The 16,737-nt window shown below is 48.6% G+C and overlaps 2 protein-coding genes across 13 annotated transcripts in view; one reads left to right on the top strand and one right to left on the bottom strand.

Annotated features, from left to right (window-relative positions):
* Positions 1–16,737, top strand: part of LOC308468630 (uncharacterized protein) — a 35,294-nt gene that overhangs the window by 2,950 nt on the left and 15,607 nt on the right. For 3 of the 10 annotated variants that reach the window (XR_013981740.1, XR_013981741.1, XM_080991040.1), the window contains exons 1-3: positions 4,974–5,278; positions 7,075–7,176; positions 8,282–8,418. Coding sequence is in view for 1 of the 10 variants with exons in the window: in XM_080991045.1 (XP_080847171.1) it covers positions 7,129–7,176 (48 nt within the window). In the remaining 9 variants the exon portion in view is untranslated. Of the gene's footprint in view, positions 1–182; positions 282–1,628; positions 1,769–4,973; positions 5,279–7,074; positions 7,177–8,278; positions 8,450–16,737 lie in introns of those variants that run through there. The other 7 variants (XM_080991045.1, XM_080991043.1, XR_013981738.1 and 4 more) reach the window with 6 other exon arrangements.
* LOC308468628 (uncharacterized protein) lies at positions 8,492–12,154 on the bottom strand. Of its 3 annotated transcripts, XM_080991036.1 has the most exons (5): positions 10,272–11,427; positions 9,992–10,105; positions 9,796–9,855; positions 9,375–9,486; positions 8,492–9,181 (listed from the first exon to the last, which is right to left on the bottom strand). In XM_080991036.1, the coding sequence occupies exons 1-5, from the start codon at positions 10,314–10,316 to the stop codon at positions 9,096–9,098; spliced, it is 417 nt and encodes a 138-aa protein (XP_080847162.1). In that variant the 5' UTR covers positions 10,317–11,427; the 3' UTR covers positions 8,492–9,095. The 3 variants fall into 3 exon arrangements, with proteins under 3 accessions (XP_080847162.1, XP_080847163.1, XP_080847164.1); XM_080991037.1 differs by lacking the exon at positions 9,375–9,486 and having other exon boundaries at positions 10,272–12,154; XM_080991038.1 differs by lacking the exon at positions 9,796–9,855 and having other exon boundaries at positions 10,272–11,431.

The following is a 16,737-nucleotide window of genomic DNA, read 5'->3' as shown; positions in this document are numbered from 1 at the left end:
GGGGTTCAGAAAGAAGAATCAGGGGGGAAAGCACATTTCTTCCAGTTCGTCGTCTGCTGGTTCCTTTCCCGCTTGATTCTTTCTTCCACTGCAATCTGGGCTGGACATATTGTATGTCTGCTTTGACGTGGACCCCTCTTTCCCTTCTTGGGAAAATAATCGACATTATTGATATTTCTTAGGTCTGAATTCCTGCTCTGAAGAGGAGGAGGAGGAAGAGGAAGCTTCACCTGACGAAGGGAGAAGAGGAGGTGGAGGAAAAGTCAGCTGCAGGCATAAAGGTGAAAGGGAAAAAACAGAAATAGAAATTGACATCTAACACTTAAGAACATTTTTAAACAACCCCAGTCCTGATATATCACACCGACCCCCTAACCAGCACAGTACAGTACAGTAAAAATACAGTAAAGTATTGTTATTTATTTGATTGGGGTAGGGCAAAACATTCTGGCTTCCCCCATGTTGGTGAGGTCTCCTTTTTTCTTTTCTAAGGGTGACTAACAATTTGTTGAAAACTTAATTTCTTCAGATCAACCAGGTAATTGATTCTTCCACCTATCGATTTATCCACATAATCCAAGCGGAGATGAATTAGCATCCCAAAGTGGTACACTTGCACGTTACATCTTAAGATAAATGTTTTGGAAGAGGCCTAAATTAAAAAGGAGAATTAATTTCCAAGCAAATCCTTGAATGCCCAGTGAATTAGAGAGGCTGGGAGCTGGCTGGTTTGTCTAATGGAGCATCCCAAAACCCAGTTTGGGTCTAGAAGACCCCAGCCTTAAGGGCAACCCTCCATTGCTTTCTGTTTGATTTTTTGAGCAGATACTCTGAACTGAACACCACAAGAAGAAATGGGGACCAGCCCCTGCTGTAGTGGCCAGCACTAGAAGCCGTTTGAGTAATTCAGATCAATAAAGTAGGAATAATGAATATTTACAAACCAGCAACTTCACCCCAGTTTGGGACACTTGAAGCAGAGAGGTGCTCTCAAGAAAAGCACTTTCGACATTGATGAGCCTTCAGAGTAGACGCATGGTTTTCCCTTTGCCTGGAGGTATAGATGTTGTCAGCAGATGTGCCATCACCCCGAGAACCTCAGGCAGCCAAAGGGGATGGCAAGGGGGGCTTCATGGCGGGACTGAACTGGCAGCTGCAGGAGAAGGGTGGATCCCTCAGTGGATCCCTAAAGAGCCTTCCAAGGGCCATTGAAGAGGGCAGCATCTAGTTGGGCTGGGGACACCAAGGGGGTGAGGTGGCCAATTCCTGCCTGGTAGCAGGTTGGGCTGGATGACCCTTGGGGTCCCTTCCCGATATATAAAGAAGAAAGGGAAAGAGGATTCCTTGAAGGGAGGTGTGGTTGTCGGCAGGCAGAGGGGAGCAAGGCCAGCTGACCAGCCCCAGCACGGTCGTCCCCTTCCAGCCGTCCCCCTGAGAAGACCCACGTAAATCCTCTGCTCCGACGTAAATCAGAGCCAGGGCACACGATATGAGTATGGGGCATCTAATACTATGAAAATGGGCTTCTATATCTTGAGTTTCTGACTGCTCAGCCGCATACTCAATCAAATGCGGATGCCAAACAAATGAACTTTGTGGTTAACCCTGAAGCCTGTCTCTTTCTCTAGAAGGCGTCTGCTGGGCGTTTGCGCTGCCTCCCTTGGTTCTCTCGGCCTGATGCGTTTTGGGGCTTGACTGGTCCTGGAGTCTTGCTGTTGCTCTGGCCCTTTCTCCGGCTCATCCTTGAAACAGCCTGGAGAGATCTCCTGTAAGTCCCACTTCCTCTTGCCATATTACCGGTAATTGCCACACGGGGTTACTGTTTATTTTCCTGTTGAGTCTATTCCAGTATTGGCCACACGGGGTCGCTGTTTATTTTCCTATTGAGTCTATTCCAGTACTGGCCACACGAGGGCACTGTTTATTTTCCTATTGAGTCTATTCCAGTATTGGCCACACGGGGTCACTGTTTATTTTCCTATCCATGTCTATTCCAGTATTGGCCACACGGGGTCACTGTTTATTTTCCTGTTGAGTCTATTCCAGTATTGGCCACACGGGGTCACTGTTTATTTTCCTATTGAGTCTATTCCAGTACTGGCCACACGAGGGCACTGTTTATTTTCCTATTGAGTCTATTCCAGTATTGGCCACACGGGGTCACTGTTTATTTTCCTATCCATGTCTATTCCAGTATTGGCCACACGGGGTCACTGTTTATTTTCCTGTTGAGTCTATTCCAGTATTGGCCACACGGGGTCACTGTTTATTTTCCTGTTGAGTCTATTCCAGTATTGGCCACACGGGGTCGCTGTTTATTTTCCTATTGAGTCTATTCCAGTATTGGCCACACGGGGTCACTGTTTATTTTCCTATTGAGTCTATTCCAGTATTGGCCACACGGGGTCACTGTTTATTTTCCTATTGAGTCTATTCCAGTACTGGCCACACGAGGGCACTGTTTATTTTCCTATTGAGTCTATTCCAGTATTGGCCACACGGGGTCACTGTTTATTTTCCTATTGAGTCTATTCCAGTACTGGCCACACGAGGGCACTGTTTATTTTCCTGTTGAGTCTATTCCAGTATTGGCCACACGGGGTCACTGTTTATTTTCCTGTTGAGTCTATTCCAGTATTGGCCACACGGGGTCACTGTTTATTTTCCTATTGAGGTCTATTCCAGTATTGGCCACACGGGGTCGCTGTTTATTTTCCTATTGAGTCTATTCCAGTATTGGCCACACGGGGTCGCTGTTTATTTTCCTATTGAGTCTATTCCAGTATTGGCCACACGAGGGCACTGTTTATTTTCCTATTGAGTCTATTCCAGTATTGGCCACACGGGGTCGCTGTTTATTTTCCTATTGAGTCTATTCCAGTATTGGCCACACGAGGGCACTGTTTATTTTCCTATTGAGTCTATTCCAGTATTGGCCACACGGGGTCGCTGTTTATTTTCCTATTGAGGTCTATTCCACTACTGGCCACACGGGGTCGCTGTTTATTTTCCTATTGAGTCTATTCCAGTAATGGCCACAGGAGGGCACTGTTTATTTTCCTATCCATGTCTATTCCAGTATTGGCCACAGGAGGGCACCGTTTATTTTCCTATTGAGGTCTATTCCAGTATTGGCCACAGGAGGGCACTGTTTATTTTCCTATCCATGTCTATTCCAGTATTGGCCACAGGAGGGCACCGTTTATTTTCCTATTGAGTCTATTCCAGTATTGGCCACAGGAGGGCACTGTTTATTTTCCTATCTATGTCTATTCCAGTACTGGCCACACGAGGGCACTGTTTTTATTCCTAACTATGTCTAACCCTATCCAGACCCCTCAGGCACTGTTGGGACACCTCCCAGAAGGGATTTTTTTGGGGGGTCCCTCCAAGCCTTCCTTCTCCGCAGGGACTACAAGAGGTATCTAGTCTGACCCCTGAAATGCAGAAATCTAGTCTAGGCCCTGCTGCCCTCAACCGACATGCCGCCGCCGCTGCCTCTTCCGCCCTTTCTTTCGCCTCCCTCTTTCCAGTCCCCTTGCCCTGGTCCAAAATGGCCGCCCTAGCAACTCCCTCGCTCAATCCAATCTTGGCGACGATAGGTGGGCCTTTGGGCCAATCCCAGGCCGGGCGGTGGGCGGGGCCAGCCGCTTCCCGCTTTTTCTTCTCCCAGCTGTTTCTCAGCTGCTTCTCCTCAGCTGTTTCCCACGCCTTTGGGGCGCCTTTTTCATCCTGGGAAACAACAATAAATTATTATTAGCATTACTTTTAAAATCATTATTATTATTATTAGAAAAGTAGGCAAAGTTTGTCATATAGTATGTTTTGTCGCGTTTTTAATATTCTGTGGGGATCGGCTGGGAAAGGAGAATAAATGAGGATTATCCTTCATTTTTCAGTTCCTATCATAATTATTATAATGGTTATTCTGATAAAAGGGTGAGGGAAGTTTGTCGCATATGATGTTTTCTCATTTTTTAAATATTCTGTTGGTGGCTGGGAAAAAGCAGTACATTATTATTATCATTAAATGTTAAATTATTATTATTATTATTATTATTATTATTATTATTATTATTATAAACCCCACCCACCCAAGTGGGACATGGCCTTAACAGCATAGTATTTTTATTTATTCGAACTGTATCTTGGAAACTGGATCTGAAACAATGTATTTTTTGCGGAAATGACAGACGACATGTTACAAATTGGATGCCTGAATGTATCCTTTCCACTTGACAGCTGTAAAAATAATATCAAATCCCCTCCTTTGCCACTTTCCTCCCTTCCAAAGCTCTTTTCCCCTCAAAAAGGGACTCCAGGAAGGGATTGTTGGCCAAGGAAAGCCTTATTATTATTATTATTATTATTATTATCATCCCATCCCCAAACTTGCCAACAATTATCATGGTTATTCTTATAAAAGGGTGAGGGAAGTTTGGAGTATGTGATGTTTTCTCGTTTTTTAAAAATATCCTGCTGGTGGCTGGGAAAGAATAATAAATTATGAGTATCATTAAATGTTAAATTATTATTGTTATTATTATTATTATTAATCACACCCACCCAAGTGGGACACGGCCTCTTCCCCCCTAAGCCTTAACAGTATAGTATTTTTATTTATTTGAATTGGGGAAGAAGCATCTCCAGAGGAACTGGCTGGGATAAGAATAATCATTTATTCTTTATATAAAATAAAGTGCAGATCTCCATTGCTTTCCCTCTCAGGCCGCCTTTAATGTATTGAAAACTGTACCTGAACAGTGTATTGTGCAGATGAAGCACTGCTTGAAGCAGTGGTTTTGAAACCAGCTAATTCCTCAAGATCCCAATTCCTCCACTTATTATTAATATTATTATTATTAAATGAACCCTTGTGGTTCCTTCGCAGATTCCTGCCTTGCAGTGGGTTGGACTGGATGACTCTTGGGGTCCCTTCCAGCTAAATGCATAATAATAATAATAATAATAATAATAATATGATTCTTGGGAAAGGGCTTCAGAAAGAAGAAACAGGGGGGAAAGCACATTTCTTCCAGTTAGTCGTCTGCTGGCTCCTTTCCCACTTGATTCTTTCTTCCACTGCAATCTGGGCTGGAAATATTATAGATCTGCTTTGACGTGGACCCCTCTTTCCCTTCTTGGGAAAATAATTGACATTATTGATATTTCTTAGGTCTGAATTCCTGCTCTGAAAAGGAGGAGGAGGAGGAGGAGTAAGCTTCGCCTGACGAAGGGAGAAGAGGAGGTGGAGGAAAAGTCAGCTTCAGGCATGAAGGTAAAAGGGAAAAAAATAAAAATATACATATAACACTTAGGAACATTTTTAAACAATATATCACACTGACCCCCCTAACCAGCATAGTAAAAATACAGTAAAGTGTTTTTATTTATTTGAATGGGGTAGGGCAGCTCCTCCTGGCTTCCCCCATGTTGGTGAGGTTTGTCTCCTTTTTCCTTTTCTAAAGGTGACAAAGCAATGTGTTGAAAACTTAATTTCTTCCAATGAACCATTGCTTTAACCAGATAACTGATTCTTTCACCTATAGATTTATCCACATAATCCAAGCGAAGATGAATTAGCATCCCAAAGGGGTACACTAGCACACAAATGATAATATTTGAATTCACTGGGCATTCAAATACTTGAGGCAGGGAGCTGGCTGATTTGTCTAATGGAGCATCCAAAACCCACTTTGGATCTAGAAGAGCCCAGCCTTAAGGGCAACCCTCCATTGCTTTCTGTTTTGCCTGGAGGTATAAATGTTGTTAGCAGATGAGCAGTCACCCCAAGAACTTCAGGCAGCAAAAGGGGATGGCAAGGGGGGCTTCATGGCGGAACTGAACTGGCAGCTGCAGGAGAAGGGTGGATCCCTCAGTGGATCCCTAAATCGCCTTCCAAGGGCCATTGAAGAGGGCAGCATCTAGCTGTGCGGGGGACACAAAGGTGGTGAGGTTGCCAATTCCTGCCTGGTGGCAGGTTGGGCTGGATGACCCTTGGGGTCCCTTCCCGATATAGACTCAGAAAGAGAAAGAGCATTTCTTGAAGTGAGTTGTGGTTGTCGGCAGGCAGAGGGGAGCAAGACCCAGCAGGATCGTCTCCTTCCGGCCTTCCTGCCACGAAGACCCACCTGCCTCTGCTCCGACATAAATCAGCGACCCAGGCTTAAAAGCCAGGACATATAAGCCGAGCTAACGGCGCACACAGAGTGGCGTGAGGCTTGTGGAACCATGGATTTATTAATCAAACTATGGATTTATTAATCATAAATCAGGACAAAAAACATGTCATCATACTATTGTTGTGATGATAACAGGAGGTAAAGCTCATTTGTATGCTTCAGAATCCAAATGAGATAAATTAAAAGTTTGACAGGGGAAATAATTTTAAAGCCAAATTCAAATTCCTGTTTGGAAATACTATTTGATGTCTTTTCCAGTAACGGCCACACGGGGTCACTGTTTATTTTCCTATCCATGTCTTTTGCACTATTGCATCGGGTTGGGCTGGATGACCCTGGGGTCCCTTCCCGCTAGACGCACCATTATATGATTCTTGGGAAAGTGCTTCAGAAGGAAGAAACAGGGGGAAAGCACATTTCTTCCCGTTAGTCGTCTGTGGCTCCTTTACCACTTGATTGTCGGAGCCAGCCGTTACAAATGGCGCAGTTTAGCATAAAATAAAGACACAGAGAGCCAGCAATATTTTCAGGATGGTATAAGCAGCTCCTTTCGAACTTCTCTCTCCTCCCGTAGCTTTTTTATTATCCTTTGTCTCTCTCCAGCCGCATGGCTGTTTGCCAATGTCTCACATTGTCTCACATCCGGTCATGGATTAAACCCACCCATCGCCTTATAGGGTCATGCCCTTAATACACTGCAAGGCACGGACATGCAGGTCACTGAGGTCAGCGAGGCACCAGGTGGCGCTACAAGCCTGAGCCATGACTTCATGGCTCCCACACTTGATTCTTACTTCCACTGCAATCTGGGCTGGACATATTGTATGTCTGCTTGGACGGGGACCCCTCTTTCCCTTCTTGTGAAATAATTGACCTTACTGATATTTCTTAGGTCTGAATTCCTGCTCTGAAAAGGAGGAGGAGGAGGAGGAGGAAGCTTTGCCTGATGAAGGGAGAAGAGGAGGTGGAGGAAAAGTCAGCTGCAGGCATAAAGGTAAAAGGGAAAAAATAGAAACAGAAATAGACATCTAACACTTAAGAACATTTTTAAACAACCCCAGTCCTGATATATCACACCGACCCCCCTAACCAGCACAGTACAGTACAGTAAAAATACAGCAAAGTATTGTTATTTATTTGATTGGGGTAGGGCAAAACCTTCTGGCTTCCACCATGTTGGTGAGGTCTCCTTTTTTCTTTTCTAAGGGTGACTAACAATTTGTTGAGAACTTAATTTCTTCAGATCAACCAGGTAATTGATTCTTCCACCTATCGATTTATCCACATAATCCAAGCGGAGATGAATTAGCATCCCAAAGTGGTACACTTGCACGTTACATCTTAAGATAAATGTTTTGGAAGAGGCCTAAATTTAAAAAGATAATTAATTTCCAAGCAAATCCTTGAATGCCCAGTGAATTAGAGAGGCAGGGAGCTGGCTGGTTTGTCTAATGGAGCATCCCAAAAGCCAGTTTGGGTCTAGAAGACTCCAGCCTTAAGGGCAACCCTCCATTGCTTTCTCTTTGATTTTTTGAGCAGATACTCTGAATTGAACACCACAAGAAGAAATGGGGACCAGCCCCATCACTAGAAGCAATTTGAGTAATTCAGATCAATAAATTAATATTTACAAACCAGCAACTTCACACCAGTTTGGGACACTTGGAGCAGAGAGGTGCTCTAAGGAAAAGCACTTTCGACATTACTGAGCCTTCAGAGTAAGCGCATGGTTTTCCCTTTGCCTGGAGGGAGAAATGTTGTTAGCAGATGTCCCTTCCCGATATATAAAGAAGAAAGAGAAAGAGCCTTCCTTGAAGGGAGGTGTGGTTGTCGGCAGGCAGAGGGGTGCAAGGCCAGTTGACCAGCCCAAGCAGGATCGTCTCCTTCCAGCTGTGCCACTGCAAAGACCCATCTGCCTCTGCTCCGACATAAATCAGCAACCCAGGGCACATGATATCAGTTTGGGGCATCTAATACTATGAAAATGGGCCTATATATCTTGAGTTTCAGACACTGCTCAACCGCATACTTAATCAAATGTGGATGCCAAACAAATGAACTTTGTGGTTAACCCTGAAGCCTGTCTCTTTCTCTAGAAGGCGTCTGCTGGGCGTTTGCGCTGCCTCCCTTGGTTCTCTCGGCCTGATGCGTTTTAGGGCTTGACTGGTCCTGGAGTCTTGCAGTTGCTCTGGCCATTTCTCCGGATCATCTTTCAAACAGCCTGGAGAGATCTCCTGTAAGTCCCACTTCCTCTTGCCGTATTACCGGTAGTTGCCACACGAGGGCACTGTATATTTTCCTATTGAGGTCTATTCCACTATTGGCCACACGGGGTCACTGTTTATTTTCTAGTAGATGTCTTTTCCAGCCTACTAAGTCTAAGACAAATATATTGGGAACAGGGAGAAAGACCCCTGAAATGCAGAGATGGGACCCCCAGAGGCATCTAGACTGACCCCTGAAATGCAGAGATGGGACCCCCAGAGGCATCTAGTCTGACCCCTGAAATGCAGATAGGGAACCCCAGAGGCATCTAGACTGACCCCTGAAATGCAGAGATGGGACCCCAGAGGCATCTAGTCTGACCCCTGAAATGCAGATAGGGAACCCCAGAGGCATCTAGTCTGACCCCTGAAATGCAGAGATGGGACTCCAGAGGCGTCCAGTCCCCCACGAACCGGGGACTAAGGCGGATCTCTTCCTCTGCCCCGGGATCAGGCTGTTCCCCCATCTCCGTCCCCAACTCCCTGAGCTCTGTTCGTGCACAGACACCCCGACACACCATTTTGGGGGGCAGAAATCCCGTTTTATTTCATGGAAGACAAGACGAGCGGCTCTGGAAAGAACGCCGTGCTTTTCTCCTTGGTTTCGTATCGTCCGCCTTCGGTGCCCAGTCCGAAAGGGATCCGAGGGTCATCCAGCCCGACCCGCCAGCAAGGCGGAGAAGGGGGCCAGTCTGTTGGCACACCGACGGGCAGCTCCACCATCCGGACCTGGTCCTGCGAATGCAAAGCGGGTAGTTCAGGGCCAGGCTGCCTCTGGGGCTGGGGTGGGACGGGGAGTCCCGGGTGCGAGGGCCTCCCCTCTCGAAAGGCAACCTTGCCGAAGCCCTCGAACTGGGGCGCCTCTGTTCGTATGCGCCTGTGTGTCTCTCAAACCCCGGATCCCCCAAGCATTGGACCTCCCCTTCACCATCGCTCTCCTGGCGGCGCTCCTCGCACCCGCCTCTGGCCGCGTATGCTACGTTGTCCACCGTGATGGCGCCCGTGCCAGACCAATCGCCAGCGCCCACTTCCAGCACCGCCTGCAAGACATGGGTTCAAAGCAGCACCTCCTCCTGCCAGGAAGGAATTTGAATCCGACACCTGCTGAATGTCTCACCCCAGAGGCGTTCCAAAGTGGCAGGGAGTCCCAAAGGGGAATTGGGAGTCTCTTTTTCGAACTGAAAAGCCCCACGTCTTGATAGGGCATCCAGTGGCAGGCAGTCCCAAAGGTGGACAAACGCCATCCCATTTAAAGGAGTTGAATAGGATTCACAGAAGGAAGTTGAATTATCATAGGAACACCAGTGGCAGGCAGTCCCAAAGGCACCAGACTTTCTGAGATGGCTTACCTGGAACTTGCCACCGCTGTCAAGGAGAAGCCTCTCCTCCCGCCAAACCACGCGCTCCCCCTGCGGGCCGGACAGGAGCACCCGGAGGGAAAGGAAGGCAGAGTCAGGTGGGCAGGGGGTTCAGGTGTCGGAGGCTCCGCTAGAATTCCCTTCCCGCAGCAGGGAGTTCCACCGACCCAAGCCAAACCCAACTCACCGCTTTCTCCCCGGAAAGCCTTGTGGTAGCGGAAGCAGCCGGCGCCTTTAAGGGTCTTGTTGGCGAGGCGGGCGGCGTGGTGCCCGGCGCCCACCTGGATGGAGATGTGGCGCCCTAGAGAGAAATGAAAAGAGTAAGGAGAGAAGCCCGGTTTCTCGCACCCAGACCCGGCTCAGAGCAAACCGTTCTTGCGACGCTTCCTTCCGATCCCCTTGGCCCATCTCGCAGGGTCGTAAGCCTCCCACCCCAGACGCATGGGGGTACCGCGTGCGAGACTCACCGTCGGTGCCCGGCCCGGCCCAATCCCAGCTCCATCAATCGCCATGGGGCTTCCTCCAGCCGCAGGAGCCGGATTCCAAATCGCATGAGAAGCCAGAGCTGTCGATCCCCTGGCCTTCTTTTGCACCCAGAACCCTTTGGTCACACGGCACTACAACTCCCAAGACTTAGCTCCAGGTCATCGGGCGCCACAGGACGGCACAGCCCCTCCATCGCCACCTGCGCCCGAGAGAGTGGGGTGCGCATGCTGCCCCAAACTCGAACCCGGCACCGTTCCCCCAACCCGACGACGTGACAATATAAAGAATAGGAAAAGATAATACAAAAATGATAATAAGAAATACTATTTGTTCATTAATATTTGTTCATTGGTCTGTGAACCGCCCTGTATATAAAAATTTCATTCTTCTCATCTGAAAAGTCTCCGGCGATGCCACCCCTTCGAGGGCATCCCTCCCTCCGCTGAAATCCCCTGCTAGAGCTGAAGCTGCAGGTTCGAGTTCCGCCCTCTTCCGGGGCGAAAACTCCCTTTGGAAATCTAGGCCCGCCTGCCAGCTGACTGAATGGACTTGCAGCGCTTGCCACCTTGGGAACTCCCTGCCACTGGAGATGAAGAAATCCCCTCGCCTCTGGAGATGGGGAAGTCTACTCCTTGGGAACTCCCTGCCACTTGATTTGCAGGCCAGCACCTTCTGGCGTCCTGGGCCCTCCCAGCCTCTTGCTCTCCAACCCGCACCATCTGGGGAACTGCCCGCCACTTGCTGATCTGGGAAGAGGCAGGCGTTGGACGGTGTCTGCAGAGTTTGGGGGGCAGAGACCAGCCTCGCCGAGGGGAAAGAACCTGTGGGGCAACAGGCTCAGGTCCCGGGTTCGAATTGGAGCCACGGCTCAGCTTGCCCTCGAAATCCACCTGCTTGCCCCCTGAGACTTGCCCTCGAAGCTCCATTGCAGAGAGCAGCTCCCTCCTTTGGAACTCCCCGCCAAGGGATAGTTTGGGGGGCAGAAACGGGATCAAGGATGGATTTTTTACATTTGATTTCCAAAATGAGGTTTTGAGAAATTTCCAAAATGAGGTTTCTTGAGTCATCGAGAAATTCTTGGCAAACTGATAGGAATGGTTTAAGTCATTTGGTCGAGCCAATGTCTATATTTATTATGTATATTTACGTATATATTTATTAAGTGTAACGATTCTTCAAACTGAAGCATCCTCCTCGTCATCATCATCATTATTATTAATAGCACGCATTCCCAGCAAACCCAGACAGGGACTCCCGGCAGCTGAGGGATCCAGGCATCCCCAACCTGCGGCCCTCCAGATGTTTTGGGACTACAACTCCCATGATCCCTAGCAAACAGCACCAGCGGTCAGGGATAATGGGAATTGTAGTCCAAAACATCTGGAGGGCTGGAGGTTTGGGGTGCCCGGATAAAATGACAGGATATATAATTATATAATAGAATAACAACAATAATAATAATATTATAATATAATATATTATAATATATAATAATAAGGAGAAGCCAGGCCCCTCAGGCACTGTTGGGACTCCTCCATGAGGGGATTTTTTGGGGGGGTCCCTCCGGCCTTCCTTCTCCGCAGGGACCCCCAGAGGCATCTAGTCTGACCCCTGAAATGCAGAGATGCAGAAATCTAGTCTAGCCCCTGCTGCCCTCAACAAACATGGCGCCGCTGCCGCCTCTTACGCCCTTTCTTCCCCCCTCCTGCCCCTTGCCCTCTTTCCAGTATTGATGTCTATTCCAGTAATGGCCACATGAGGGCACTGTTTATTTTCCTATCTATGTCTATTCCAGTAATGGCCACAGGAGGGCACTGTTTATTTTCCTATCCATGTCTATTCCAGTAATGGCCACATGAGGGCACTGTTTATTTTCCTATCCATGTCTATTCCAGTAATGGCCAACGAGGGCACTGTTTATTTTCCTATCCATGTCTATTCCAGTAATGGCCACACGAGGGCACTGTTTATTTTCCTATCCATGTCTATTCCAGTAATGGCCAAACGAGGACACTGTTTATTTTCCTATCCATGTCTATTCCAGTAATGGCCACACGAGGGCACTGTTTATTTTCCTATCCATGTCTATTCCAGTAATGGCCACACGAGGGCACTGTTTATTTTCCTATCCATGTCTATTCCAGTAATGGCCACAGGAGGGCACTGTTTATTTTCCTATCCATGTCTATTCCAGTAATGGCCACAGGAGGGCACTGTTTATTTTCCTATCCATGTCTATTCCAGTAATGGCCACAGGAGGGCACTGTTTATTTTCCTATCCATGTCTATTCCAGTATTGGCCACACGAGGGCACTGTTTATTTTCCTATCCATGTCTATTCCAGTAATGGCCACAGGAGGGCACTGTTTATTTTCCTATCCATGTCTATTCCAGTATTGGCCACACGAGGGCACTGTTTATTTTCCTATCCATGTCTATTCCAGTAATGGCCACACGAGGGCACTGTTTATTTTCCTATCCATGTCTATTCCAGTATTGGCCACACGAGGGCACTGTTTATTTTCCTATCCATGTCTATTCCAGTAATGGCCACACGAGGGCACTGTTTATTTTCCTTTCTATGTCTATTCCAGTATTGGCCACACGAGGGCACTGTTTATTTTCCTATCCATGTCTATTCCAGTAATGGCCACACGAGGGCACTGTTTATTTTCCTATCCATGTCTATTCCAGTATTGGCCACACGAGGGCACTGTTTATTTTCCTATCCATGTCTATTCCAGTAATGGCCACACGAGGGCACTGTTTATTTTCCTATCCATGTCTATTCCAGTGTTGGCCACACGAGGGCACTGTTTATTTTCCTATCCATGTCTATTCCAGTAATGGCCACAGGAGGGCACTGTTTATTTTCCTATCCATGTCTATTCCAGTATTGGCCACAGGAGGGCACTGTTTATTTTCCTATCCATGTCTATTCCAGTAATGGCCACACGAGGGCACTGTTTATTTTCCTATCCATGTCTATTCCAGTAATGGCCACAGGAGGGCACTGTTTATTTTCCTATCCATGTCTATTCCAGTAATGGCCAAACGAGGACAAGGTTTATTTTCCTATCCATGTCTATTCCAGTAATGGCCACACGAGGGCACTGTTTATTTTCCTATCCATGTCTATTCCAGCAATGGCCACAGGAGGGCACTGTTTATTTTCCTATCCATGTCTATTCCAGTAATGGCCACACGAGGGCACTGTTTATTTTCCTATCCATGTCTATTCCAGTAATGGCCACACGAGGGCACTGTTTATTTTCCTATCCATGTCTATTCCAGTAATGGCCACACGAGGGCACTGTTTGTTTTCCTATCCATGTCTATTCCAGTATTGGCCACACGAGGGCACTGTTTATTTTCCTATCCATGTCTATTCCAGTAATGGCCACAGGAGGGCACTGTTTATTTTCCTATCCATGTCTATTCCAGTAATGGCCACACGAGGGCACTGTTTATTTTCCTATCCATGTCTATTCCAGTATTGGCCACACGAGGGCACTGTTTATTTTCCTATCCATGTCTATTCCAGTAATGGCCACATGAGGGCACTGTTTATTTTCCTATCCATGTCTATTCCAGTAATGGCCACACGAGGGCACTGTTTATTTTCCTATCCATGTCTATTCCAGTAATGGCCACACGGGGTCACTGTTTATTTTCCTATTGAGTCTATTCCAGTATTGGCCACACGAGGGCACTGTTTATTTTCCTATCCATGTCTATTCCAGTAATGGCCACACGAGGGCACTGTTTATTTTCCTATCTATGTCTATTCCAGTAATGGCCACACGAGGGCACTGTTTATTTTCCTATCCATGTCTATTCCAGTACTGGCCACAGGAGGGCACTGTTTATTTTCCTTTCTATGTCTATTCCAGTACTGGCCACACGAGGGCACTGTTTATTTTCCTATCCATGTCTATTCCAGTGTTGGCCACACGAGGGCACTGTTTATTTTCCTATCCATGTTGTCAGGGGTTCAGGAGCAGAGGCAAGGGCAAGGGAGGAAACAGAGAGCGAGGGAGAGGAGGCAGAAGAAAAGATGAGTGATGACGACGACCCGAGATCTCCGAGTCTTTCCAGTGAATCAGAAGATTCACAGAAAGGAGCACCAGTGGCCAGGGCAAGGGGGGAGCCTAGGGGGACACCCCAGGAAGATAGAGCCAGAGGGGACTCAGAGGGGAGCAGTTGGAAATCAGGACCAGCGTCACCGCCAGAGAGCAGGGAAGAGGAAGGGCGCCAGGGATCAAGCGCTGGCAGCTCACAACAGGGGGGAGGGCACGAGTCAGGAGTGGCCACACCTCCATCGGGGAGCGAAGAAACGGTCAGACGGAAGGTGGAAGGTTGGGCGCGCGTGCCAAGTTCAAATGCACAGGAAGGTGGCGCAGTAGGCAGCCCGGAAAGGGAGCCAGGTCCTAAAGCCCGCCGAAAGGAGGGAGAAGAGTCAGGGGGGTCAGCGTCAGAGGAATCCCGGAAGGAAGAGACCCCGGGGGGCAGAGGGACCCAGAGAAGAACAGTCAGGCGGAAAAGGTGGAGCAAGGCTAGGATATTAAGTTGGTGTACAAGGGGCGGAGACTCAGATGGAGCTTCGCCGATCTAACCATGAGACGTAGAGTTGCACGCAGCAGCTTGAGAATGGAAACTGTAACTCAATAAAGACTTTTATTTAATGATCGCTGGCTAGCGTGATCCTCTGTGAGCTAGGATCTGGAAGCAGCTCTGACAGTAAGCTCCATCCCTAGATTGTGGGCATCTACGTCCTCGCGGAGAGGAGAGAAAGCGGGTGCCTACTAGCGAGCTCACGAACGGCAGACAACATGACGGCCGAACAGCAGATAGTGGAACTCAGAGAAGCAGTGACACGACTGAATGCCGAGGCTCTTGCATCCAGGAAGAGAGAGGAGGACGCAGCTGCCGCCTACAGGGATCTCCAGGTCAGGTTGGAAGTGCTTACGAAGCAAGGGCAACTGACACCCAAACCGGAGGGGATTGGGTTGGGGAGACGAACAGGCGGTCTGGTCTCTCACTTCGATGGGAATTTGCAACAGTACCCCAACTTTAGAGCAGATGTAATGTGTGCACTGCAACTGCTGAACAAAGACTTTAGAGATGAGCAAGAGAAGGTGGGATTCATCATGTCCCATTTGCATGGAGATGCTAAAGCATGGCTGCGCAATTTGTGGAGAGATAATGATCCGGCGCTCCAAAATGCGGATGCCTTTATTAAAGCGATGGATGGGTGCTTTTTATCAAGCATTGACGTGGATCTTGCTCGGCAGGAGATACATGGACTGAAGCAAGGGAGGGCCAGCGTAAGGCAGTACCATGCCCGCTTTTTCGCTTTGGTCAGTGCCCTGGAATGGGACAGAGATTCGGCTCCTGTAAGAGACCTGTTTTGGGAGGGATTGCACGGCTCGGTTAAAGATGAAATTGCGAGGGGGGAGAGACCCCGGACCACGCAGGAGATCGTTCAGAGGGCGCTGGCGGTGGGGGTGCGGCTGGAAGGACGTCCGTGGAGCAGGGACGAAGGGCGTGGAGGGCGCGAACCAGCCAGGGGCTCCTCCTTCCTTCCCAGAGAAGCAGCGCGTGCGCAATCCACGCCTCCGCCAGGAGGAGGAGCGGAACCTATGGAGGTTGGAGGTGCAAGGGCTCAGTCAGCAGCCAGAGCCCTAGCACCGGCAGCAGTGAAAGCGAAGCCTCCTAGAGGGAACAGGAAGTGTTACATCTGCGATGATCCACAGCATATGGCGAAAGAGTGTCCCCAGAGGCTCCACAAGCACACTGCAGCCTCAGCAATGGTAACTGCAGCAACGCAGCAAGGACAACCACAGCAGGGAAACGAAGGAGTCTGGTTGGAGGAAGAGGCACTGGGGCCCAACCAGACGTGTCAGTGAAGCAGTCCCCAGAGATTTTACAGCCCATGGACCCCCTCCCGCCCAAACCGGTAGTGAAGCTCACCGCGTCGCTCCAGCTGCCCAATGGAATCACCATGGACGTGCCAATCACCATTGACTCCGGAAGCAATGCGGACTTTATAGGGCAGGACTTTGTCGACCGGCACGCTATACAGTTACTGCCTGCCACGCTGCCCCTGCAGGTTGTCACGGTGGATGGCAGGGAGCTGCTAGGGGGGCAAGTGGTGAAGCAGACGCCACCAATGGTGATGCGACTTGGGAATCACAGGGAAATCATCAGCTTCAATGTCACTCAACTATCGGACACGCCCATTGTATTGGGCATGAGTTGGCTGGACAAGCACAGCCCGACGCTGGCTTGGTACCAGAGGCAGGTAATCCACCCACGTCGCAGGCTGTTGATTCGCATAACATCTCAGGTACTGCAGCAGCTGCACGACGCGCCCACTGCCGGGCACTTTGGCAAGGAGAAGACGGTGGAATTAGTAGCCAGAGACTTCTGGTGGCCCGGAATGAG

Source organism: Podarcis pityusensis (genome assembly GCF_964106645.2).
Source record: "Podarcis pityusensis genome assembly, chromosome: Z".
NCBI lineage: Eukaryota > Metazoa > Chordata > Lepidosauria > Squamata > Lacertidae > Podarcis > Podarcis pityusensis.
The sequence above is the reverse complement of the archived record's forward strand: the minus strand, read 5'-3'. Positions and strand labels throughout refer to the sequence as shown.